The following is a 27778-nucleotide window of genomic DNA, read 5'->3' as shown; positions in this document are numbered from 1 at the left end:
ATCTGTATATGTACAGCATAGTCCTATTCAGTATCTAAATTATATATATACAGTGGGGAGAACAAGTATTTGATACACTGCCAATTTTGCAGGTTTTCCTACTTACAAAGCATGTAGAGGTCTGTAATTTTTATCATAGGTACACTTCAACTGTGAGAGACGGAATCTAAAACAAAAATCCAGAAAATCACATTGTATGATTTTTAAGTAATTAATTTGCATTTTATTGCATGACATAAGTATTTGATCACCTACCAACCAGTAAGAATTCCGGCTCTCACAGACCTGTTAGTTTTTCTTTAAGAAGCCCTCCTGTTCTCCACTCATTACCTGTATTAACTGCACCTGTTTGAACTCGTTACTTGTATAAAAGACACCTGTCCACACACTCAATCAAACAGACTCCAACCTCTCCACAATGGCCAAGACCAGAGAGCTGTGTAAGGACATCAGGGATGAAATTGTAGACGTGCACAAGGCTGGGATGGGCTACAGGACAATAGGCAAGCAGCTTGGTGAGAAGGCAACAACTGTTGGCGCAATTATTAGAAAATGGAAGAAGTTCAAGATGATGGTCAATCACCCTCGGTCTGGGGCTCCATGCAAGATCTCACCTCGTGGGGCATCAATGATCATGAGGAAGGTGAGGGATCAGCCCAGAACTACACGGCAGGACCTGGTCAATGACCTGAAGAGAGCTGGGACCACAGTCTCAAAGAAAACCATTAGTAACACACTACGCCATCATGGATTCAAATCCTGCAGCGCACGCAAGGTCCCCCTGCTCAAGCCAGCACATGTCCAGGCCCGTCTGAAGTTTGCCAATGACCATCTGGATGATCCAGAGGAGGAATGGGAGAAGGTAATGTGATCTGATGAGACAAAAATAGAGCTTTTTGGTCTAAACTCCACTCGCCGTGTTTGGAGGAAGAAGAAGGATGAGTACAACCCCAAGAACACCATCCCAACCGTGAAGCATGGAGGTGGAAACATCATTCTTTGGGGATGCTTTTCTGCAAAGGGGACAGGACGACTGCACCGTATTGAGGAGAGGATGGATGGGGCCATGTATCGCGAGATCTTGGCCAACAACCTCCTTCCCTCAATAAGAGCATTGAAGATGGGTCGTGGCTGGGTCTTCCAGCATGACAACGACCCGAAACACACAGCCAGGGCAACTAAGGAGTGGCTCCGTAAGAAGCATCTCAAGGTCCTGGAGTGGCCTAGCCAGTCTCCAGACCTGAACCCAATAGAAAATATTTGGAGGGAGCTGAAAGTCCGTATTGCCCAGCGACAGCCCCGAAACCTGAAGGTCTGTATGGAGGAGTGGGTCAAAATCCCTGCTGCAGTGTGTGCAAACCTGGTCAAGACCTACAGGAAATGTATGATCTCTGTAATTGCAAACAAAGGTTTCTGTACCAGATATTAAGTTCTGCTTTTCTGATGTATCAAATACTTATGTCATGCAATAACATGCAAATTAATTACTTACAAATAATACAATGTGATTTTCTGGATTTTTGTTTTAGATTCCGTCTCTCACAGTTGAAGTGTACCTATGATAAAAATTACAGACCTCTACATGCTTTGTAAGTAGGAAAACCTGCAAAATCGGCAGTGTATCAAATACTTGTTCTCCCCACTGTATATACTGCATAATACTATTCAGTATCTATCTACTGTAGATACTTCCTTCATACAGGACACAGAGACAAATGTGTATCCGAGAGTTCATCGGACTCTGGGAAAGTAGATAAAGCATTTTTTTTTTTTCATTTTAAGTCATTTAGCAGACACTCTTATCTAGAGCAAATTACATTATTATAAAAATGTTCATACTGGCCCCCCATGGGAATTGAACCCACAACCCTGGCATTGCAAACGCCATGCTCTACCAACTGAGCTACATCCCTGCCGGCCATTCCCTCCCCTACCCTGTACGACGCTGGGCCAATTGTGCGCCGCCCCATGGGTCTCCCGGTCGCGGCCAACTATGACAGAGCCTGGATTCGAACCAGGATCTCTAGTGGCACAGCTAGCACTGCCGATGCAGTGCCTTAGACCACTGCGCCACTCGGGGACTGATTTGCCAAAATCCCAAGTATCACTTTAACCTTAGGAGTCTCTGTGTGGAACGCATCTTAGAATGACTAATAGCATCAAACACCCAACAGAGACTCCTATTATTACATCTAAGATGCGTTCCACACAGTTCCAGCAAGCCCCAGGCGTACGTTTGAGAAGAGTGGTTGCCCTGACGCCAGTCACACATTAGCCAGGCCACCGGCGGTTCTCATGTGGTGTAGTGATTTGGATCTGAGAGGAACTGATTTAGTCACCATTCCTTTTAAAATCGGGGTTCTGTGCTGAGTCACATGATTCAACTGATGGAGCAGTTTATTCATGTATTAATTGGCACATTCCACGGCAGAATAGGCCGGAAATATTTTTTGGGGTATCGCAGATTGTTCTGGCAATTCTCACATAGAAACTGGGAGGAAGGTTCTTTTGACGTTTGTATCACAAACAATTTTTGAGAAAATCATGATGGAAGTGGCAATTGTAGGCTCTTTTTAGACTTATACAGTCATGGTCAAAGTATTGGTCTTCACAAAGTTCGCAGCTTCAGTGTTATGAGATATTTTTGTCAGATGTTACTATGGTATACTGAAGTATAATTACAAGCGTTCCATAAGTGTCAAAGGCTTTTATTGACAGTTACATTAAGTTTATGCAAAGAGTCAATATTTGCAGTGTTCACCCTTCTTTTTCAAGACCTCTGCAATCTGCCCTGGCATGCTGTCAATTAACTTCTGGGCCACATCCTGACTGATGGCAGCCCATTCTTGCATAATCAATGCTTGGGGTTTGCCCGAATTTGTGGGTTTTTGTTTGTCCACCCGCCTCTTGAGAATCGACCACAAGTTCTCAATGGGATTAAGGTCTGGGGAGTTTTCCTGGCCATGGACCCAAAATGTTGATGTTTTGTTCCCCGAGCCACTTAGTTATCACTTTTGCCTTATGGCAAGGTGCTCCATCATGCTGGAAAAGGCATTGGTCGTCACCAAACTGTTCTTGGATGGTTGGGAGAAGTTGCTCTCAGAGGATGTGTTGTTACCATTCTTTATTCATGATAAATGGTTGATTTAGGTACAATCTTACTAGCAGCAATATCCTTGCCTGTGAAGCCCTTTTTGTGCAAAGCAATGATGACGGCACGTGTTTCCTTGCAGGTAACCATGGTTAACAGAGGAAGAACAATGATTTCAAGCACCACCCTCCTTTTTAAAGCTTCCAGTCTGTTATTCTAACTCAATCAGCATGACAGAGTGATCTCCACCCTTGTCCTCGTCAACACTCTCACCTGTGTTAACGAGAGAATCACTGACATGATGTAGAGTATATTGTTCCGAGACAATATGTCTTAAAATGAACAAAATCAAAAAGGGTACTTTTCAGATATTCATATTAATATATTTTTTTATGTTGAATAAATGAATGTGAAATTGTTTTTTTCATAATCAAGTCATACTCCATATGGTTGAGCACACTATAAGGAGGATAATATCACCAAGATGTCTGTCTCATGAACGGTTCACAGATCACAGGGTCTTACAGGAGGCGTGTATTGGTCTGAAAAGGGCATAAAATGGCCACTTTCATCATGATTCTTTCAGAAATCATATGGAGAGAGTAGATGTCCTGCAGTACTGTTCCGATAAGGTAGTTAGGCCTAGTTTGTAACCTGGTCCCAGATCTGTTAGTGCCAGCTCCTGTGGTTGTTGTTATGTCAAACAAACACGTGGTCATAACAACAGCCATAAGAGTTGGCTATAAACACAAGTACAAACAGATCTGGGACCAGGCAAGTGTGTTTTGAGTTGCATTGTTTTAATGCTTTAGTTCTCTGTCCCTACAGCCCTGCTGGTCGGCTTCATCCTCACCATGGCCAACATGAGCTTCTTCTCCGCCCTGCTGGCTTTCTTCATCACTTCCTCCAAGCTGACGCGCTGGAAACAAGAAGTCAAGAAGAAGCTGGACTCTGACTATAAAGAAGGTAACAAGCTACAGTAGCTAGATGCTAAATGAATCTCTAGAGAGTCAGGCCACGCCCCAGTCAGGCCACACCCCAGTCAGGCCACACCCCAGTCAGGTCACACCCCAGTCAGGCCACACCCCAGTCAGGCCACCCCAGTCAGGCCACGCCCCAGTCAGGCCACACCCCAGTCAGGCCACACCCCAGTCAGGCCACACCCCAGTCAGCAACAGCCTGCTACTGGATTGGTTGGTCTATCTGCCTCAGTCAGTGATATCTGACAAACCTGCATAAGCCATTTGACCTTAAAGGGATAGTTCACCTTTTTGAAGTTTTAGCTTATTTAACAAGGGAAAAAAACAACCCCCTAGGGAGATCAAAAGTAAGTGAAACATTTGGAAGTGAACTATAATAATAATAATAATATGCCATTTAGCAGACGCTTTTATCCAAAGCGACTTACAGTCATGTAGGGGACAAACTATCATTTTAATGTGTGTCCCCTTTGCCCTCCAGGTGGTCAGAGGAACTGGGTGCAGGTGTTCTGTAACGGTGGTGTCCCCACAGAGCTGGCCCTGCTCTATATGATCGAGGTCAATCAATGAATTTAATTAATTATACATTTAAATACATATACAGCTGCCTCAGCCAACAGTACATCATCACACATCTGAGGTTATTTCCATTGTGTGGTCCTGGTTAATATCAGGTGGGTCCTGGGGAGATGCCGGTGGACTTTGGGAAGCAGTACTCGGCCTCCTGGATGTGCCTGTCTCTGCTGGGGGCCTTGGCCTGCTCTACGGGGGACACCTGGGCATCAGAGGTGGGGCCCGTCCTCAGCCAGACCAAGCCCAGGCTCATCACCTCCTGGAGAGAGGTTCCTACAGGTACACACACACACCTGGGCATCAGAGGTGGGGCCCGTCCTCAGTCAGACCAAACCCAGGCTCATCACCTCCTGGAGAGAGGTTCCTACAGGTACACACACACACCTGGGCATCAGAGGTGGGGCCCGTCCTCAGTCAGACCAAACCCAGGCTCATCACCTCCTGGAGAGAGGTTCCTACAGGTACACACACACACCTGGGCATCAGAGGTGGGGCCCGTCCTCAGCCAGACCAAACCCAGGCTCATCACCTCCTGGAGAGAGGTTCCTACAGGTACACACACACACCTGGGCATCAGAGGTGGGGCCCGTCCTCAGCCAGACCAAACCCAGGCTCATCACCTCCTGGAGAGAGGTTCCTACAGGTACACACACACACCTGGGCATCAGAGGTGGGGCCCGTCCTCAGTCAGACCAAGCCCAGGCTCATCACCTCCTGGAGAGAGGTTCCTACAGGTACACACACACACCTGGGCATCAGAGGTGGGGCCCGTCCTCAGCCAGACCAAACCCAGGCTCATCACCTCCTGGAGAGAGGTTCCTACAGGTACACACACACACCTGGGCATCAGAGGTGGGGCCCGTCCTCAGCCAGACCAAACCCAGGCTCATCACCTCCTGGAGAGAGGTTCCTACAGGTACACACACACACCTGGGCATCAGAGGTGGGGCCCGTCCTCAGCCAGACCAAACCCAGGCTCATCACCTCCTGGAGAGAGGTTCCTACAGGTACACACACACACCTGGGCATCAGAGGTGGGGCCCGTCCTCAGTCAGACCAAGCCCAGGCTCATTAACTCCGTAAAGGGCCATATATACAGTACCAGTCAAACGTTTGGCTACACCTACTCATTCAAGGGTGTTTCTTTATTTTTACTATTTTCTACATTGTAGAATAATAGTGAAGACATCAAAACTATGAAATAATACATATGGAATCATGTAGTAACCAAAAAATGTTAAACAAATCAAAATACATTTTATATTTGAGATTCTTCAAAGTAGCCACCCTTTGCCTTGATGACAGCTCTGCACACTCTTGGCATTCTCTCAACCAGCTTCATGAGGTAGTCACCTTGAATGCATTTAAATTAACAGGTGTGCCTTCTTAAAAGTTAATGTGTGGAATTTATTTCCTTCTTAATGCGTTTCAACCAATCAGTTGTGTTGTGATAAGGGGGGGGGGGGGCTGATCACCGAAAACGATGAGACAGCCTATAGGGAGGAGGTCAGAGACCTGGCCCTGTGGTGCCAGGATAACAACCTCTCCCTCAACGTGACCAAGACAAAGGAGATGATTGTGGACTACAGGAAAAAAAGAGGACTGAGCACACCCCCATTCTCATCGATGGGGCTGTAGTGGAACAGGTTGAGAGCTTCAAGTTCCTTGGTGTCCACATCACCAATAAACTATCATGGTCCAAACACACCAAGACAGTCGTGAAGAGGGCACGACAAAGCCTATTCCCCCTCAGGAGACTGAAAAGATTTGGCATGGGTCCTCAGATCCTCAAAAAGTTCTACAGATGCACCATCTAGAGCATCCTGACTGGTTGCATCACTGCCTGGTATGGCAACTGCTTGGCCTCCGACCGCAAGGCACTACAGAGGGTAGTGCGTACGGCCCAGTACATCACTGGGGCCAAGCTTCCTGCCATCCAGGACCTCTATACCAGGCGGTGTCAGAGGAAGGCCCTCAAAATTGTCAAAGACTCCAGCCACCCTAGTCATAGACTGTTCTCTCTGCTACCGCGCGGCAAGCGTTACCGGAGTGCCAAGTCTAGGTCCAAAAGACTTCTCAACAGCTTCTACCCCCAAGCCATAAGACTCCTGAACAGCTAATCATGGCTACCCGGACTATTTGCACTGCCCCCCCACCCCATCATTTTTACGCTGCTGCTACTTTGTTAATTATTTATGCATAGTCACTTTAACTCTGCCCACATGTACATATTACCTCAACTACCTCAACTAGCCGGTGCCCCCGCACATTGACTCTGCACCGGTACCCCCCTGTATATATAGCCTCCCTACTGTTATTTTATTTTACTTCTGCGCTTTTTTTCTCAACACTTTTTTGTTGTTGTTTTATTTTACTTTTTTAATAAAAAATAAATGCACTGTTGGTTAAGGGCTGTAAGTAAGCATTTCACTGTAATGTCTGCACCTGTTGTATTCGGCGCATGTGGCCAATAAAATTTGATTTGATTTTGATCAAAACTATGAAATAACACATGGAATCATGTACAATGTAGAAAAAAAATTAAGAAAAACACTTGAATGAGTAGACGTGTCCAAACTTTTGACTGGTACTGTGTTTGTGTGTGTGTGTGTGTGTGTGTGTGTGTGTGTGTGTGTGTGTGTGTGTGTGTGTATATATATATATATATATATATATATATATATATATATATATATATATATATATATATATATAACCAGTAATGACTAAATGAATGTTTATAATGGTGCTATTATACCATGTAATAATGCTATGTCCTATCACAAGTGGAGGATTAGGGTATAAGACATGGTCAAAGGTCAAGTCTCATGCTGTCATGAGGCTTGTTAACAGGAAGTTAAAGGATATATCCATATTCAGGCTATTCCTGGCACGGTTTGTCTCTCTATGGGGGGGGGGTCATGAGACCTTTGGATCATGTCTTTCAGCCCCACACTATGGCTAAGTCCAAATGGCACAAATGCCCTGGTCAAAAGTAGTGCACTATATAGGGAATAGGGTGCCATTTGGGATGCAGAGTGTATGTAAAAAGAGGGTACTTAATTTTGATAGTTGTTACTATTATTGTCTCTAGACTGGTCATTTCCCAACCTGGTCTACGAGTTGTTACATGTTGGGCTGGTGTGGGCTGTCATTTCCCAACCCGGTCTAAGAGTTATTACATATTGGCTGTTATTTCCCAACCTGGTCTAAGAGTTATTACATATTGGGCTGTCATTTCCCAACCTGGTCTAAGAGTTATTACATATTGGGCTGTCATTTCCCAACCTGGTCTAAGAGTGATTACATATTGGGCTGTTATTTCCCAACCTGGTCTAAGAGTTATTACATATTGGGCTGTTATTTCCCATCCTGGTCTAAGAGTTATTACATATTGGGCTGTCATTTCCCAACCCGGTCTAAGAGTGATTACATATTGGGCTGTCATTTCCCAACCTGGTCTAAGAGTTATTACATATTGGGCTGTTATTTCCCAACCTGGTCTAAGAGTTATTACATATTGGGCTGTTATTTCCCATCCTGGTCTAAGAGTTATTACATATTGGGCTGTTATTTCCCAACCTGGTCTAAGAGTTATTACATATTGGGCTGTCATTTCCCAACCTGGTCTAAGAGTTATTACATATTGGGCTGTTATTTCCCAACCTGGTCTAAGAGTTATTACATATTGGGCTGTTATTTCCCAACCTGGTCTAAGAGGTATTACATATTGGGCTGTTATTTCCCAACCTGGTCTAAGAGTGATTACATATTGGGCTGTTATTTCCCAACCTGCTCTAAGAGTTATTACATATTGGGCTGTTATTTCCCAACCTGGTCTAAGAGTTATTACATATTGGGCTGTTATTTCCCAACCTGGTCTAAGAGTTATTACATATTGGGCTGTTATTTCCCAACCTGGTCTAAGAGTTATTACATATTGGGCTGTTATTTCCCAACCTGGTCTAAGAGTTATTACATATTGGGCTGTTATTTCCCAACCTGGTCTAAGAGTTATTACATATTGGGCTGTTATTTCCCAACCTGGTCTAAGAGTTATTACATATTGGGCTGTTATTTCCCAACCTGGTCTAAGAGTTATTACATATTGGGCTGTTATTTCCCAACCTGGTCTAAGAGTTATTACATATTGGGCTGTTATTTCCCAACCTGGTCTAAGAGTTATTACATATTGGGCTGTTATTTCCCAACCTGGTCTAAGAGTTATTACATATTGGGCTGTCATTTCCCAACCTGGTCTAAGAGTTATTACATATTGGGCTGTCATTTCCCAACCTGGTCTAAGAGTTATTACATATTGGGCTGTCATTTCCCAACCTGGTCTAAGAGTTATTACATATTGGGCTGTTATTTCCCAACCTGGTCTAAGAGTTATTACATATTGGGCTGTCATTTCCCAACCTGGTCTAAGAGTTATTACATATTGGGCTGTTATTTCCCATCCTGGTCTAAGAGTTGTGTTAAGTTGGGCTGGTGTGGGCTGTGCCTCCAGGCCCGGCTAGCTCAGTCGGTAGAGCATGAGACTCTTAATCTCAGGGTCGTGGGTTCGAGCCCCACGTTGGGCGCTAACCTTTTGATTTGAAAGCCTTTCTCCTTCTGATAAATGTGTCAGCATTTTAGACACTAGAGGGTTGGTTGGAAAAGAAAGTAAATCTGTTTACTGACTGTTCAGTCAACAACTTTTCTTTTCACATTGATGAGTAACAGGATAAAAGACTGTGGGTGATATGTGAAATCTAAAAGGGGACAGGGTTGGAGTCAGTTAATTGAAATGTAATGTAAATAATGTCTATCTATTGACAGTGCGACTCCAACTATTCTCAGTGTTGAGTAAGAAGATCATTCCAGGAAATGACTGTGGCAGGTGATGTTAAAACCAGGAGGGGGCAGGGTTCCTGACTCATCCTGACAGTTCCTATGCGCGGGGGAATTCCAGTTGCCCTCCAGGCCCGGCTAGCTCAGTCGGTAGAGCATGAGACTCTTAATCTCAGGGTCGTGGGTTCGAGCCCCACGTTGGGCGCTAACCTTTTGATTTGCATACCGGGTAGTTTCCTGGACACAGATTAAGCATAGTCCTAGACTGAAAAGCACTTCCTATGAAGAGTCTCAATTGAGCATGTTTTTAGACTAGGACTTCATCTGTGTCCGGGAAACCAGCCTTAGAGGTATAGTTGTTAGTACAGGTGCAACATAAATGACCAGTATTTGTTGGACTGTTTAGTTCAAACAACAACTTCTGACAGTGATGAGTACTAGGGTGGTGATATAGAGGAGTGGTGAAATCCAAGAGGCAGGGTTGGTTCACACCCTGTGAGGTCTGTCAGTGGACAGGGTTGGTTCACCCCCTGTGAGGTCTGTCAGAGGACAGGGTTGGTTCACACCCTGTGAGGTCTGTCAGTGGACAGGGTTGGTTCACACCCTGTGAGGTCTGTCAGTGGACAGGGTTGGTTCACACCCTGTGAGGTCTGTCAGTGGACAGGGTTGGTTCACACCCTGTGAGGTCTGTCAGTGGACAGGGTTGGTTCACACCCTGTGAGGTCTGTCAGTGGACACGGTTGGTTCACACCCTGTGAGGTCTGTCAGTGGACAGGGTTGGTTCACACCCTGTGAGGTCTGTCAGTGGACACGGTTGGTTCACACCCTGTGAGGTCTGTCAGTGGACACGGTTGGTTCACACCCTGTGAGGTCTGTCAGTGGACAGGGTTGGTTCACACCCTGTGAGGTCTGTCAGTGGACAGGGTTGGTTCACACCCTGTGAGGTCTGTCAGTGGACAGGGTTGGTTCACACCCTGTGAGGTCTGTCAGTGGACAGGGTTGGTTCACACCCTGTGAGGTCTGTCAGTGGACAGGGTTGGTTCACACCCTGTGAGGTCTGTCAGAGGACAGGGTTGGTTCACACCCTGTGAGGTCTGTCAGTGGACAGGGTTGGTTCACACCCTGTGAGGTCTGTCAGTGGACAGGGTTGGTTCACACCCTGTGAGGTCTGTCAGAGGACAGGGTTGGTTCACACCCTGTGAGGTCTGTCAGTGGACAGGGTTGGTTCACACCCTGTGAGGTCTGTCAGTGGACAGGGTTGGTTCACACCCTGTGAGGTCTGTCAGTGGACAGGGTTGGTTCACACCCTGTGAGGTCTGTCAGAGGACAGGGTTGGTTCACACCCTGTGAGGTCTGTCAGTGGACAGGGTTGGTTCACACTGAGGCCTGTATGGGGGTGGTGATATGTGGTGATGCAAGCCCGGCTAGCTCAGTCGGTAGAGCATGAGACTCTTAATCTCAGGGTCGTGGGTTCGAGCCCCACGTTGGGCGCACATCTTTTGATTTGAAAGCCTTTCTCCTTCTGATAAATGTGTCAGCATTTTAGACACTAGAGCAGGGTTCTTCAATTCCGGTCCTGGAGGGCCGAAACACCTCTGTTTTTCATCCTCTCCTTCTAATCAGGGGCTAATTCAGACCTGGGACACCAGGTGAGTGCAATTAACTACCAGGTAGAAATAAAAAACAGAAGTGTTTCGGCCCTCCAGGACCGGAATTGAAGAACCCTGCACTAGAGGGTTGGTTGGAAAGAAAGTCAATCTGTTTACTGACTGTTCAGTCAACAACTTTTCTTTTCACATTGATGAGTAACAGGATAAAAGACTGTGGGTGATATGTGAAATCTAAAAGGGGACAGGGTTGGAGTCAGTTAATTGAAATGTAATGTAAATAATGTCTATCTATTGACAGTGCGGCTCCACTTACAACTATTCTCAGTGTTGAGTCAGAAGATCATCACAGTAAATGACTGTGGCAGGTGATGTTAAAACCAGGAGGGGGGCAGGGTTCCTGACTCATCCTGACAGTTCCTATGCGCGGGGGAATTCCAGTTGCCCTCAGGCCCGGCTAGCTCAGTCGGTAGAGCATGAGACTCTTAATCTCAGGGTCGTGGGTTCGAGCCCCACGTTGGGCGCTAACCTTTTGATTTGCATACCGGGTAGTTTCCTGGACACAGATTAAGCATAGTCCTAGACGAAAAACCACTTCCTATGAAGAGTCTCAATTGAGCATGTTTTTGGACTAGGACTTCATCTGTGTCCGGGAAACCAGCCTTAGAGGTATAGTTGTTAGTACAGGTGCAACATAAATGACCAGTATTTGTTGGACTGTTTAGTTCAAACAACAACTTCTGACAGTGATGAGTACTAGGGTGGTGATATAGAGGAGTGGTGAAATCCAAGAGGCAGGGTTGGTTCACACCCTGTGAGGTCTGTCAGTGGACAGGGTTGGTTCACACCCTGTGAGGTCTGTCAGTGGACAGGGTTGGTTCACACCCTGTGAGGTCTGTCAGTGGACAGGGTTGGTTCACACCCTGTGAGGTCTGTCAGTGGACAGGGTTGGTTCACACCCTGTCAGGTCTGTCAGTGGACAGGGTTGGTTCACACTGAGGCCTGTCAGTGGACAGGGTTGGTTCACACCCTGTGAGGTCTGTCAGTGGACAGGGTTGGTTCACACCCTGTGAGGTCTGTCAGTGGACAGGGTTGGTTCACACTGAGGCCTGTCAGTGGACAGGGTTGGTTCACACCCTGTGAGGTCTGTCAGTGGACAGTGTTGGTTCACACCCTGTGAGGTCTGTCAGTGGACAGGGTTGGTTCACACCCTGTGAGGTCTGTCAGTGGACAGGGTTGGTTCACACCCTGTGAGGTCTGTCAGTGGACAGGGTTGGTTCACACCCTGTGAGGTCTGTCAGTGGACAGGGTTGGTTCACACTGAGGCCTGTATGGGGGTGGTGTTATGTGGTGATGCAGGCCCGGCTAGCTCAGTCGGTAGAGGATGAGACTCTTAATCTCAGGGTCGTGGGTTCGAGCCCCACGTTGGGCGCTAACATTTTGATTTGAAAGCCTTTCTCCTTCTGATAAATGTGTCAGCATTTTAGACACTAGAGGGTTGGTTGGAAAGAAAGTAAATCTGTTTACTGACTGTTCAGTCAACAACTTTTCTTTTCACATTGATGAGTAACAGGATAAAAGACTGTGGGTGATATGTGAAATCTAAAAGGGGACAGGGTTGGAGTCAGTTAATTGAAATGTAATGTAAATAATGTCTATCTATTGACAGTGCGACTCCACTTACAACTATTCTCAGTGTTGAGTAAGAAGAGCATCACAGTAAATGACTGTGGCAGGTGATGTTAAAACCAGGAGGGGGCAGGGTTCCTGACTCATCCTGACAGTTCCTATGCGCGGGGGAATTCCAGTTGCCTCCAGGCCCGTCTAGCTCAGTCGGTAGAGCATGAGACTCTTAATCTCAGGGTCGTGGGTTCGAGCCCCACGTTGGGCGGGGAGTGTTTTGTGTTCAGTGCTAGTTTCAATGGGGGTAAGGGATAGTAACCACATAGTATACTGTAAATAGTCTAGTCTTCCTGCTTCCTGTTCCTATTTTGGGAGCTTGTTTTTAGATAAATGTTTCTACTACACCTGTGCCTACTAGTGGATCCAATTCACCGTCAGTTCTAACAATGCGCCCCATGAGAGCTAGCCTCTCCATTGGTGTTAATGGTTCCTCTGTTCTTTTCACAGGGACCAATGGAGGAGTGACCCCAGTGGGTCTACTAGCTAGCTTCCTGGGGGGCCTGGCAGTGGGCGTGGCTTACTATATCTCTCAAATCCTATTGGTCCGTGACCTGCACCTGGCTGATCCCCAGTGGCCAATCATAGTCTATGGAGCCATGGCTGGCCTAGTGGGGTCCATGCTGGACTCTGTCCTGGGAGCACACTGGCAGTACTCAGGTGGGTCTGACAACCATTAGTTATTAATGTTATTTTCAGGGATTAGTTCATGTTATTATCAGGGATTAGTTATTAACTTGTTATTATCAGGGATTAGTTATTAACATGTTATTATCAGGGATTAGTTCATGTTATTATCAGGGAAAAGGATACATAACTAACTGAAGATATAGATTAATGTTATTCATTTATTTGGATTTTTCATGTTGAATGGACCCCTTTAAAAATTGTTTTTACATATGTTTAATACATTCCAAATGGATATCAGCAGGCGCTTGAAGTGTCTTTTAATTTCAAACATCGCAGGCATTAAAAATGTCTGCTCCACTCTTACTCATAGATGCTGTCTGTTCTCCCCCAGGTTATGATGCCAGCGTTGGAAAGGTTGTGAACTATGAGTCTGTGACTACTAAGCGGATATGTGGGAAGCCTATCCTGGACAACAACGGCGTTAACCTCTTCTCTTCCATCATAGTAGCTTTGGTTCTTCCCGGTGTTGCCTGGGGCTTCTGGCCTCACTAGGGAAGGCACTCTTTACACTTCCCTGATTTGTGTTTTCAAATGTTGGAGCAAATGTTTGTTTTGTCAAAATTTGGAGCAAATGTTTGTTTTGTCAAACTTTGGAGCAAATGTTTGTTTTGTCAAAATTTGGAGCAAATGTTTTGCTTGTTGTATTGAAGCCGTGCCACTACCACAATATACCATGTTTTATACTTTACCTAGTATGGTCTAGCTTGTTGTCTAAGGAAATGGAGTTACCATGCTACAAATAACCTCAACTCTGATTGCGTGTCTTTTTGGTAATACATTTGTTGATCTTAGTTTAATCATCTAGATTTGAGTTGTTTCCTGAAATGCATTAAGTGTATGGACTTTATAGGAGAGCAGTGTTTTTTGTTTGATTGTGAGTTTGTGTTGTAATACTCTCTTTTGAGTAGGCCTACACCCTACACTAGAGAAGGGGTGAGAGAAGGGGTGAGAGAAGGGGTGAGAGAAGGGGTGAGAGACGGGGTGAGAGGAGCCTACACCCTACATTAGAGAAGGAATGAGAGAGACAGAAGTGAAAGTGTTTTATGTCACCAGCCCCCAAACAAATGGCATATTATTATTATTATTAAGTCCTTTATGAATGTCCTTTACAAATGTGGTTTGTAATGGTTATTTTGATAAGTCTCCAATTGATGCTGTAAACAATTAGCATTGGAATAAATACTTGATGGATTTTTGCCTTATTGCATCATATGAATGTTGAGAGAGTAGCATTACCAGGTGATGTTTACCCTTTTCAAGGACCGTGATCCGAGTACAGATTACACCAGCAGCTGATCTGGGATCAGGGTCTGTATTCACGAAGCCTTTTAGTGTAGCAGTGCTGATCTGTGATCAGTTTTGCGTTTAGATTATATTGAATCAGATGACATGGACAGAAGGAACCTAGATCAGCACTCCTACCCTGGGAGGCTTTGTGAACACGGATCAAGGGCTTTGTGTATGCAGTGGTGACTCACTGAGTAATTGCATCAGTGTTGGAGCGAGCTCTGTGTGAATTCTAAGAAAAGAGGGGGGGGGCAGGGTTCGCGCCTCATGGTTTGTAAAGGGGGAGTTTCCTGATATGTTGCAAGCCCGGCTAGCTCAGTCGGTAGAGCATGAGACTCTTAATCTCAGGGTCGTGGGTTCGAGCCCCACGTTGGGCGCACAGCTTTTGAACGAGCGCTTTAAAGCTTCTCAATAAATAATATATTATGTTTTAGTTGGAGCATAGCTGGGGATATTTTCTGTACACTTGAAGGCTCAGCTGGTGCGGTGGGTTTGAAATATAGAAAAAGTGCCTGTTCCTCCTACACAGAAAATGTATGAATGTAAATTACATTTGTGTTATACAACAATGAAAAGTATTCGACTTTTCTGGTTAAACATGTCTAAGGATTGGAGTTTATTTTCCCAAAAAAAAAAATCACAAAGCTTGTAATGTACACAGTTACTGAGAAAATAAATTATGAGGTATGTCAAACGTTTTCTGAGAGGGCGGTTTGTTATGCTTGTGCCGTGGCAACTACCAATGAGAGGAGCGTATTTGAACAACGTCATGGAGCGCCACGTTCGAAATGTCCTACTTCACATGAACGCAGCTGATCGTTCCTAAACGGACTGGATCTGGAGCCTAGACTACTAGTTCCTGCTTGCTACACGACTGTGGCAACCAAGATAAAGGTGGGTTCTTTTAACTGCTACAATGAAAGTGTACTTGTTGTTATAATCAATTACATAATTTAAAACGATTTCCAGTTCGTATTGTAGAGCGTACGTTATTGTATGCAAGTTGCAACAATGTTTACATAATTCGCTATGGGATACAATGTATCAAAACACTAAACTATCGTTCATGTCATGATGTCTTTCTGCAGAGAAAATGAGCTCTGGAAAAGCACTGCAGTCGATGTATACTCACCTCAATCAACAGCCACCGACACCAAGCCTGGCGAAAAGAAAGAAGATTCAAGAGAAGTACGTTGTGAAAGTTGAAATGATTGTTAGATTAATCCATGTAAAACCTACAGTTTTTATACAGTATAAATTATGCAATGCGTAGTGTCGATGAAACGCCACTGGCACAGGTGGAGAGCATTTCATGAATCGACCAGAATTTGGTTTCCAGGCGTAGATATTTAGTTGGGTGGTCTTCCCATTAATTGCAGAAGTGGCTTGTCGCCTGTCTTCCCGGCTGAGAGCCCCACAGTGGAGGTGTCATTATACCCGTAAAACCTAGCGGTCAAGCAGGGAAATGGTTCCAATCGTTTTCCCATAGGGGATTTGAGAAACACTTCAAATAAGGGCTGTGTTTTGTGTAGGTTTACCCTGGAGTGACATTTTGATAACCATGTCAATCTCTCTCGGACAAGGTGATTCATCAATATATTCGGCTCTATTTACTCTCAGATTCCAAAATGTTAATTAGCATAAAAGTAGACGTCATGCAAGATTACAAATCCCTGCAAGCTCCTGGATGTCATCTCTAACTGGCACATTTGCTAACAGGTACATTTTAAAGAAATGTAGCCAATTCATTCATTACTGCATTTAGCTAACATTAGATAGTTAATCCAGAGATTCTTACCTTTGCCTCGATTCGGCAGTCTCGTCCAGATCATGATGGCATTTGTAGTTCTTTATGATAGCCACATTAGCAGCTAATTAGCATTTCATTTGTTGGGGGTAAATACAGGCAAATATATTGATAAAAGTCACCTTCTCCGAGAGATTTACACTGTTATCAAAACGTCAAGCCAGGGTAAGCCTACACGAAACACAGCCCTTATTTTAAGTGTTTCTAAAAGCCCCTATGGGGAAAAACGTTTGATACCATTTCCCTGTTTGACCGCTAGGTTTTATGGGTATTATGACTCATACTGTGGTACTCTATTTTTGGGGCGGAGACATGAGCATCTCTTCATTATATACAGATCTGTCTCTCCTCCTCTCAATTCAATTAGAGAGGAAGAGAGAGGACCAACTTTGCGGAAAATCTGCCTTCCTCCAGCAGGTGGCGTTTTTTCACCCACCAAGCAAGGAGTTTTTGTATGAAGTGTCGAATTTTTGTTCAACCAAAAAATGTATGGCTTATTTTCTACCTGAGGTTTATTTGACCTAACATACGTTTCGTATTGCTTAAGTTGTTACGGGTGTACTGATATAAGTAGCACACATGACATCCCGGCAACTTTGAGAAAAAAACATTTATATTGGTGTTGTCTCGAGATGACTATGCATATTCATGGCATGAGGCTAGTAGCATAGCATCTCTCGATTGAATACAGGTGATTGACGTCAACAACCCTCATTGAATATTCATAAAAGGATTACAATAATGAGATGTATCCACCAATCCTAAGAAAGGATAGGCGGGAGCTAGACAGTCCGCCGTGCCGCTTTGTGGACAACAACTCCCATTGTTAGGGCGGAGAGACGTGTATCTTGTCAGTATATCCATAATCTTTGATTCAATTCACCCACAGAGGTATAATAAGCGCTCACCTTTGCAAATACTTCCGGTCACCTGTGTAACGTTACCATGTGACAGATTACTTATAACCCACGTGAGAGTGCCCCAAGTCAGGGTCCTGGCTAGAAGGGATTTAGCTTTTGTCAAATTAACATGCTTGACATATTCTCTCTGCTCTACTCTCTCTCTCTGCTCTACTCTCTCTCTGCTCTACTCTCTCTCTCTCTCTATGCTCTATTCTCTCTGCTCTACTCTCTCTCTGCTCTACTCTCTCTCTCTCTCTCTGCTCTACTCTCTCTCTCTCTGCTCTACTCTCTCTCTGCTCTACTCTCTCTCTGCTCTACTCTCTCTCTCTCTCTCGCTGCTCTACTCTCTCTCTCTCTCTGCTCTACTCTCTCTCTGCTCTACTCTCTCTCTCTCTCTCGCTGCTCTACTCTCTCTCTCTCTCGCTGCTCTACTCTCTCTCTCTCTGCTCTACTCTATCTCTCTGCTCTACTCTATCTCTCTGCTCTACTCTCTCTCTCTGCTCTACTCTCTCTCTCTGCTCTACTCTCTCTCTCTGCTCTACTCTCTCTCTCTGCTCTACTCTCTCTCTCTGCTCTACTCTCTCTCTCTGCTCTACTCTCTCTCTCTGCTCTACTCTCTCTCTCTGCTCTACTCTCTCTCTGCTCTTCTCTCTCTCTGCTCTACTCTCTCTCTCTCTCTCTGCTCTACTCTCTCTCGCTGCTCTACTCTCTCGCTCTGCTCTACTCTCTCCTCTCTCTCTGCTCTACTCTCTCTCTCTCTGCTCTACTCTCTCTCTCTCTGCTCTACTCTCTTTCTCTCTCTCTGCTCTCTCTCTCTCTGCTCTTCTCTCTCTCTCTGCTCTACTCTCTCTCTCTCTCTGCTCTACTCTCTCTCTCTGCTCTACTCTCTCTCTCTGCTCTACTCTCTCTCTCTCTGCTCTACTCTCTCTCTCTGCTCTACTCTCTCTCTCTGCTCTACTCTCTCTCTCTGCTCTACTCTCTCTCTCTGCTCTACTCTCTCTGCTCTACTCTCTCTCTCTGCTCTACTCTCTTTCTCTCTGCTCTCGGTCTAATCTCGCCCTACTCTCTCTCTCTCTCTCTCTCTCTCTCTCTCTCTCTCTCTCTCTACTCCCTCGTGTGGCAATGTAGGTCTGAAATAAGGAGTCCAACAGACAATGTGATGTCCCCATGTACAAGACAGCTCATGAGGAAAGCTATCAAGGACATGTAAGTATGATTAAAATGTCACTTTGTCAGACAAATGTTATTTGTTTTGTTTTTGTCATTTGACTGACATTTGGAGTGTGCGGATTTGACTAAATGAAGTTTACCCCCTTTCTGTAACTGCAGCAGGCCGTGTAGTCTAAATGCAATGTTTCCATTTGTTTATTCTTGGTTCCAGACCATCATCTCCCAGACCCAGACGGGAAGAGAAAGAGAACTCTAAATAAACGAATGACCTTTTTAAGTACAGTGTGAGGTCTTTACGGTATTCATCTCTCTGCTAAGATGGTCAGGTCAATCCATCATTGACACTTTTCTGACATGATACCATCTTTTTAAGATGTTCTTACTAATCAAGCTGCCCAAATGTTATTTACTTTATTTATCCATTATGCAATATGGTGCACACACGGAGAGGGTTATATTCTTCATCTATTTCGCACTGTTAGTGTTTCTTTGTCATAGTTTTTCTTGTGAATGTATAATGCTATTTGCACTTTAGAGGACATTTATTGTACAGGGCTTTAAGTGTGGTGGGGGTGTTATAATCTCAAACAAGTGTTCTGTATGTATGCCCTTTGCACAGGTAGACTTCATGGTTTGTTAAAAAGTAGACTACTTTATATTCTGTTTGTACATTGGCTTTATGTGCTCAGTTTCAATATGTAATTATCAAAAAAGGACTTAGCTCACTGCTTTCAATAAACATTTGACTGAGTCATCAGGCATGTATGAAAATTCCTGTCTTACGTTTAATGTTTTGTTTTTTTTAATTGAAGGTGATATTCAAGAGGTTTGTTGTGACAGTAACTAGTGTTGGATAAGGCTGTAGTGAAACTCTTTGTTTGGTTTGATATGTCCTTGAGATCATTTCGATACCAATGTTTTAGATAACTCGTTACCTTCAACAGTAATTAATTAGCTAATTGTGAATACAGGCTCTAGAGACTCAATGAAATAGCCTACCAGGGTTGCACGCTCTCTTGTGTATAAAAAAAGAAAAAAGAAAAAAAAGTTGAAAAGCTTTTATTTTAGCGGCTATTGCATAGCAAAAAAATCCAAACGCACCAACGCGTTGCGGCTCACAGGCCACCCTGATGAAGGCCGGTGAGCCGCAAGGCGTTTGTGCGCTTACGTTTGTTGCTATTCAATAGCCGCTAAAATAAAAGCTTTTTAACTTTTCCACAACAGAGTGCCTTGGATTTTTTTTTAAGTATGGTCGTTATCTAGTTAAGAAAGGGGTAATTTTCTGAATTTTTACCCCAATAAGTCTCTAGTAGAAACAGAAGTAGGTCAAGTTTGAACAAAACAAGCATACTTCTTTCTAAAAAGCAGATTTGAGGCAAGCACTTAGTCTTCTCTCTCTGTGTGTATGTACAGCATTGGGGACTTCAGCATCTTGTTCGGGGAGCCTTGCAAGAATTATATGATATTTTGATGTGAAAATAAGCAGATTGTCAGAAATGCTTAAATAAAATATCACTGCCATATGGCTCAGAGGATAAATATATTCCTCATGATTTATGTATGACAAATTATTCTCATTCAGGAGTGTATTGCAGAGATAATGATCCTGGTGAACAACCAACCACATGAATCATAGCCCATCATAATTCAGTTTTTAGGACTCGTTTTTATTACACTGACTACCGAGCTTGTAACTTTTCATCTTTCAAACTGTCTTATTTTGTTTACAGTTTTTATTCATTTCCTAATTTCTGTCTTCTTTGCTCTAACATACAATATTCCGATTATTTCAGAGACTGAGCCACTGTTCAGCTCCAGCACTTTGGATTGTTGCTGTCCAGTTCATCATATGATCCCCGTGCGTGACGTAGGAAGAGACGCCATTAGTACGGGTTGAGAGGGGAGAGGAGAGCGAACCAGCGAGCTGAGGGTGGGGGAAATCACTTTGGTCTACAAGAGCTGGGGCGACTGACATTTGTTCCTATTCTGATTCGCAGGGGATTCGTGTCCTTGACTATTTCTTGATTTCGATTTGAGACATCTAATGTGATTAGAGGGAGATACTTCGACTGGGCTACTTCTATTCATAATAATATTTATTTCACCATGGCGGCTGGCGGTGGAGCAGGCAACAAAACCTACTCTTTCAAGGTGGTTTTGTTGGGAGAGGGCTGTGTCGGAAAGACGTCGCTCGTGTTGCGGTATTGTGAAAATAAATTCAACGACAAACACATCACCACACTTCAGGTACGTTGATACGTGGCTAACTGCGACTGGATGTGTGCTTCAATCTTTGTCCAGACTACAAAGGGTTAAACGTGTTGTCTGTAGAATAGAAAATGCGAGCTAACTAACGTTAGCCTAGCTGCTAGTAATAGCCTGTCACTAACTCACATCAACAGGCATTCATCTGTGTCGCAACTAGCTAACTCGTTTTTGGGGGTCCACTACAAGTCACTGCAACCTGTTCAACATGGTTATTTAGGGTGTTTACCAAGATGACTAGCTAACTAACAATTCAGATAACGATAAGGCATTCTAATAACGATTAGCTATCTAGCTAAATTGACTAACGCTAGCTAGCTTTTCAAATAAGCGAAATAAAAACGTTATCTCAACTATACATTGGTGCTATTCAACATGAAACAAGTGTTCTTCAACGTGAATGTGGTAGAGGTGATTTTCCCCCATTGAACAGGAAGTAGCCTACTCACAGATTGAGTAACCAAAACAACAACAACCCACCACCCAGCTTTACCTTCCTGTCCAGTGGGCATAGCAACTTGGACTAGAAAGCCTCGCTAGCTGCCCCAAACTTGGCCCTGCAGGACACTTGACTGAACTGAACAAGGAATGAACTACTATGACATAGCATTTACGCAGAGTAGAGAAAGGTCAAGTTTTACGGCACACCGAAAATCGCATTCAGACTGACAACACAGACTAGATCTGTCAGTAAGCTCAGGGTTTCTCATAGCAGTAGGTTGCACAATATGTGGTTTGGCAGTGCCGGACGTGATAAGGTCGTAGTTGTTTGTAGTAGGCCATTGGAGCGCTGTTGCCAAACTTATCCTCTTCTATGTATCAATACCATCATGATTCTGCTGCTGCCACATAATCACACATTACTAAGGTATCATCTTCAATCCTCTGCGATCACAGTTGCTGTCAAGCAGTCTAACTAGGGTACTAAGCAATTTGTTTTATACTTTGCATTACAGCAAACAGTTAAACCTGTTGCTGAGTCTCTGGAAAGTGTTCAACTATGTCAAAGTTGGCTTTACAGGTAGGTTAGTTATGAACTTAGAATGGGCTACTTTTATTGCTCTCCTGAAAGAAGAAAAAGCCTGCATAACTCCTTGTCATTTCCTACCAGGACATCACAAGAGTGTGTTTATTAGTCAAGGCAATGAGAGAGGAAGGAGCTGAATGTCAAGGTAGTTTGCTACTGCACTGCCAGTCTTGGACAGTAGAGGTCTTCTCGGAATCCCGAAATTGAGCTCCAAACCGAATTGGATCTGTAAAATTCCCATCCAAGACAGACAGGACCCAGTCATTTTTTTCTCTCCCCAAAATCAATATCTGATCCAATTTGAATCAGAGGTTGACCAGGGTCTGTATCGGACCCAAACGGACCCAAAAGATAAAAAAATGCAGCTTTATTGCCACGAAAGCAAGCAAAATGTACTGAACAAAAAATATTAACGCAACATGAAACAATTTCCAAGATTTTACTGAGTTACAGTTCATATAAGGAAATCAGTCAAGTGAAATAAATTCATTAGGCCCTAATCTATGGATTTCACATGACTAGGAATACAGATATGCATCTGTTAGTCACAGATACCTTTAAAAAATGGGCCTCACAATGGGCCTCAGGATCTCGTCACAGTATCTCTGTGCATTCAAATTGCCATAGATAAAATGCAATCGTGTTCATTGTCCATAGCTTATGCCTGCCCATACCATAACCCCACCGCCACCATGGGGCACTCTGTTCACAACATTGACATCCGCAGCCCTCTTGCCCACACGATGCCATACACTTGGTCTGTTGTTGTGAGGCTGGTTGGACGTACTGCCAAATTCTCCAAAAAGACATTATGGTCGAGAAATGAACATTCAATTCTCTGGCAACAGTTCTGGTGGACATTCCTGCATCACCATGCCAATTGCACCCTCCCTCAATTTGAGACATCTGTGGCGTTGTGTTGTGTTGTGCGCATGGAACATTTCGGGGATCTTTTATTTCAGCACATGTAACATGGGACCAACACTTTACATGTTGCGTTTTAATATTTATGTTCAGTGTAGTTTTGACTTGTCTGGCAGTGCATGTTGACATTTCACATGCATTTTCAGATGTATCTAAAATCATTGATTTGTTTAGTATTTTCATAGATGACATCCCAAATTTAAAATGTTTAGACAAGACGGGATCGGGCGTGTGGTGAAGATAGGCCTAACCATTGTGCCTCAGTGTGAATTAGCAACAATTTCTGATCCCATATCTCCAGTGGAAACTGGTCATAAAATAGGCTACCTGTACACTTATCCCTTGCGCAAATACAGCTGTCTGTCCTGAGCGCATCATTGGCATGGGAGACAGTGAGGGCCCAGTTAAAACAATGATGCTAGTTCCCTATAGCGAGAGCTCAAGCCAAACAGGCAGACAGGCGGAAGATAGAGATTAATATATTGAAAGAACCTGAACCAACTCTGCCATGCGTAGCAAAGGTCATTTAATCAGGATATTTTCTTCTTCAAATATAATTTCAGATCTTGTCGGCATTTCACATATTTTCACACAGATCCGAGGTGCGTGGCCGTCTCGGGTAACCGGTTTCGGGTATATTCGTGAAGACCTCTAGACTAGAGTTCGCTCTCTACTGCACTGCCAGTGGGCCTTGAGTCTTAAAGTTCAGACACTCCGGTAGGATTGTCAAACGTTTGCCTTGAGACAGTACTTGGCACCTCTGACTGCCGACACTGTTCAATCTCTTTTGTGTTCACACAGCAAAGACCTTGGAAGTCGTCAGCCACTCAGCCTTCTTAACATACTCCAAACCAGAAGGTGGCAGTAGCATTGTTTGGCAATGCATATCCGTGCGTATTGCTTGTAGTCTAGATTCCAAGCTATCCGCGCTAATGTTGCCATTTTGTAGAAAGCCTTTGTTGATACTAGCCAGATGGCCACAGCTAGATAACTACCTAGCAAAATGACGAATAAACATTTTAATTCACTCTCCATAGCATACTCCATAGCATATTCGCTAGCTAGTACAACTTTGCTAGCTAGCTAAGGACACTGCACTAACTTGGCAACTAACACAGGCTGCTGTTTCGTTGAAACTAGCTAATCCATTGTGATTTAATTATGTCAATACTAGCTACAGTGGTTAGCTGGCTTGGAAGAATTATTTAGTGTTGTGTGCATTGCGTTTGTGCACTTAGCTAGCTACCACCACACAGCCTATATTGCAAATGAAGTGTGACTGGTTCATCCGTGGATGTACGGAGAAAATGCCTTTCTTTTACTTTTTTTGGGGGGGTGGGGTTCGTGCTGTCTGATTGGCTCAAAATCAAGTTGCTGGCCACTGACGAGCATTGCGATTCTACAAGTAGAATCGGTAGGTTGGTCGCCACCGGGTCGTCACGCAGCAGGTACCGCTGTTGTTCTAGCATGAGAAGGAACGGCCTCCCACTGTGATAAGTACCCATCGGCAGTGAGATTCTCGGTGCATTTCATGCTTTAGAGACTAGTCCCGGTGTATCAAACAGTTGTTTCAAGGCCTATTGCAATAGGCCTAGGCCTAGTTGTCAAGTGACCGTTTCCTCTTGCCAGTAGTACTGTTATTGTTTTGTTTACAGTAGTAGGCCTTCATTATTATTGTGTGACGCCTAAGTAAGCAGATTTTCAGTGCTAGTTCATACACTGGATAACAGTTAATGAATACTGACTAGGGCTACATTAACAGCATTAGAGTAGGCTACAGTCAGTCTCCTCATATGATGATGGGCGCTCTAATCGCACGCCCACTAAGCAAGGTAATTGTGGTTCAAAGGGCAACTGTGCAACAAGCTGGTACCACACCCTTATTACTAATACCAATATACCTCTTCGGGAGCTTGCCCTGGCTTGTCGACTCTCTCACACAGCCAACTGGTAGGTCTCTCTCGTCAATGCAAAGTTAATATTAGGCTTTCTTTGCTGTCAATAATCCTTTTGGGGGTCAAAGTAAAAATGTGGTAAACTTGTCTTGAATTACCCATTTTTAAAATAGCTATTTCCAAGCAAACATTGTTTTGAATATTTGGAAAAGCCCCCTTTGAAACCACATGCTCAGGCAGAAAACAGTTGTGAAACAGTTTGCGTGTGTGCCAACTACAATTTCCACCTCGGTCCTACTTTATTTCCTGTTCACTTTGTGGTCATTCCACAGTTTCCCCTCGGGCCGACTGACGTATCGCGTGTGATTAACCCATTTCAGTTCATTATTATAAGCTCCCCCCATTGGGCCAATCAGTGTCATTTAGTAAATGCCGGATCTCTATGGCAAGACGCGTCATCCACCCAAGTTTAGTTAAAATCGGGCCAGTGGTGTCTGAGATCGCGTGTGATTTAATGTACTAACGGTAGAGACAGATCCACGGCCCCCTCCATGATTTCATCATGGGAGACAATGAAATGTACAACTACTAAAGAGTTTATTGTGTTATGGTTTGTTTGAGAAATACATGTGATCAATGGATAGACAGTGATGGCCTATTATGACCAGTGTTGTGGATAACGGGTTACAAAGTAACGCGTTATGTAATCCGATTTACTTTTATCACTAATGGAGTGAAGTAGCGTGTAATTAATATTATTACAGTTACGTTGTCAAACAACGCGTGCGTTACTTTCAGAATCATATCTCTACCGGGCGCATGTTACCATGATCCGATCTCAACTTGTTTCCTCATTTAGTTCTCAAGCAAGCGGAGAAAGGCTGTTTGGAGAAATGTCATGACAGCTGTTGTCCATAGAAATGCGCACCTCTGATCTTTGCCGTTGATCGCTTGGGATAACTATGGGCTTTCCCGTCTGGTGGCAAGTGTGCCCTCTATACATCTCTATGGGTCCGTGCTGGCAAGTGTGCCCTCTATACATCTCTATGGGTCCGTGTTGGCAAGTGTGCCCTCTATACATCTCTATGGGTCTGTGTTGGCAAGTGTGCCCTCTATACATCTCTATGGGTCTGTGTTGGCAAGTGTGCCCTCTATACATCTCTATGGGTCCGTGTTGGCAAGTGTGCCCTCTATACATCTCTATGGGTCTGTGTTGGCAAGTGTGCCCTCTATACATCTCTATGGGTCTGTGTTGGCAAGTGTGCCCTCTATACATCTCTATGGGTCTGTGTTGGCAAGTGAGCCCTCTATACATCTCTATGGGTCCGTGTTGGCAAGTGTGCCCTCTATACATCTCTATGGGTCTGTCTACTTGTGGTCCATAATCAGAACTTGCAGCTGGAGAGAGATTTTGAATGTAAAGATAGGACATGTTTGGCTTGCAGTATATATGGCTAATTAAGCAGCCCATATGACAGCGCGGCACTTTGTAGACCAGCACAGGAAAGCAGCACCACAGATGAAAGGAGAAAGTAGTGATCGGCTTGTCTTGCTCCCTCTGAGAGTCAAACAGTGAGATTTTTTTTAGATTTTCATGAAAGTAACACAAAGTAACATAACGTGTTACTTTCCACACAAAGTAATATTGTAAAGTAATGCGTTGATTTTTTGTTAAATGTAAAGTGTAAGATTACTTTTTCAAGTAACTAATCCCAACACTGATTATGACTATGTAAGCAACCGTTGATGACGATCTATTTGCCTAGTTTAGTAGGCCACTTCAGGTAGCCTAAACAGGCACAGTAAACACACAGGTCTAGTGTTTTCTTTTATTAATGATCGTCTGTCCGGACGTTGGAACTACCGTAAGCTAGCCTAAATGTCAACGTAACCATGGATGCCATGGAAACATCAGCCGAAATAACAACACAAGAACATTTGCCTGTTTAAAAAGACCGGTCTGTGTATAGGCCCTGACTACAAAATACAAAGTTGCCAAATGTCTTTGCAATTATTACAAACAAGCGAAGGCTAAAAAGATCCTTCAAATGAAAACGGAGATGACTGCATTAAAAAGATAAATAGCCTACCAACAGTATAGGCTACAATTTCATGTTCATATTAATTTAGTTTTATTTTGTTATTTGGCTACGGTTTGTCATTTCTGCCTCTTATTTCATGACGTGTAGCCTAACAGGTATGCAGTGATGTGCCAAATCTTGATTTATAGGGTACGCATTAGAATAAGCTGCCTCAATATTTGCAGCCGTATGTGGTTTTAATATTTCTCTAGGAGCTGATCCATCGTCAGTATTGTGGAATAATTATAATCTTAATGTAAAATTTGAATGGAGAAAGCTGATCCGAGAGCAGCACCGGCTTTTCTTTCGATCCTATCAGTAGCGACAAATGCCTCAACGATAGTGAGCGTTCTCTCTGCGGGGTGTTGGGAAACATGTTACATCTTCGGCCATTTGTAGGAAAGATGCATTGTTAAAACACTCGTAAGCCTAAATTTAAATTGCTATCGGGAAACTGGGCCCCGGTTGTTAGCTTAGCCTACACAAGCTCCGGTTGTTAGCTTAGCCTACACAAGCTCCGGTTGTTAGCTTAGCCTACACAAGCTCCGGTTGTTAGTGACTGCCTTTGTGCTGTCAGTCCAATAAAAGCTTTAAGAAACCCTCCCACACGGACTAGCTCCTTGTTTCTACATGTCAGAAAAGAAAAGGAAAGTGCCTGTTTTCTAGCATAGCTACCTCGGAGCCAAGTTGCTTTTGTTTCTAGTGAAAAACGCCGCCTTGGCTGTAACCTGAGGAAGGAAGAAGTGCCAACTAGGGTCGTATTCATTAGGACACACAACTGAAAACGTTTTGCAACAGAAAACAAAAGTGAGTGTTTCTTATTGGACTCCAGGTAGTAGTCGTTTCCGTCCGGTTTCGTCCGTTTGTTTCCTAATGAACACAACCCAGTCCTATTGTTTTGAGTAACTGTCTTTTTAGGGTCACACTCCCCTCAGCTGAACAATAAAGGAGAAACGGGGGGGG

The 27778-nt window shown here is 44.1% G+C and overlaps 2 protein-coding genes and 1 long non-coding RNA gene across 3 annotated transcripts in view; all 3 read left to right on the top strand.

The window, feature by feature from the left end:
* Nucleotides 1-14649, top strand: part of LOC311123720 (transmembrane protein 19-like) — a 24653-nt gene extending 10004 nt beyond the window's left edge. Inside the window, exons 4-8 of the mRNA XM_084197958.1 lie at nt 3920-4057; nt 4553-4629; nt 4746-4923; nt 13218-13427; nt 13789-14649. Of these exons, the coding sequence (XP_084054084.1) occupies nt 3920-4057; nt 4553-4629; nt 4746-4923; nt 13218-13427; nt 13789-13949 (764 nt within the window). The 3' untranslated portion in view covers nt 13950-14649. The remainder of the gene's footprint in view (nt 1-3919; nt 4058-4552; nt 4630-4745; nt 4924-13217; nt 13428-13788) is intronic.
* Nucleotides 14650-14998: 349 nt separating this feature from the next.
* On the top strand, nt 14999-19390 carry LOC311123721. Its single transcript, XR_014612634.1, has 4 exons — nt 14999-15638; nt 15833-15932; nt 18582-18659; nt 18835-19390. It is a non-coding gene; the product is annotated as an uncharacterized lncRNA (long non-coding RNA).
* Nucleotides 19391-20525: 1135 nt separating this feature from the next.
* Nucleotides 20526-27778, top strand: part of LOC311123718 (ras-related protein Rab-21) — a 29281-nt gene continuing 22028 nt past the window's right edge. Inside the window, exon 1 of the mRNA XM_084197956.1 lies at nt 20526-20870. Coding sequence (XP_084054082.1) covers nt 20730-20870 — 141 coding nt within the window. The 5' untranslated portion in view covers nt 20526-20729. The remainder of the gene's footprint in view (nt 20871-27778) is intronic.

Source organism: Coregonus lavaretus, assembly GCF_964263955.1.
Source record: "Coregonus lavaretus genome assembly, contig: HAP1_SCAFFOLD_1406, whole genome shotgun sequence".
Lineage (NCBI taxonomy): Eukaryota > Metazoa > Chordata > Actinopteri > Salmoniformes > Salmonidae > Coregonus > Coregonus lavaretus.
The sequence above is the reverse complement of the archived record's forward strand: the minus strand, read 5'-3'. Positions and strand labels throughout refer to the sequence as shown.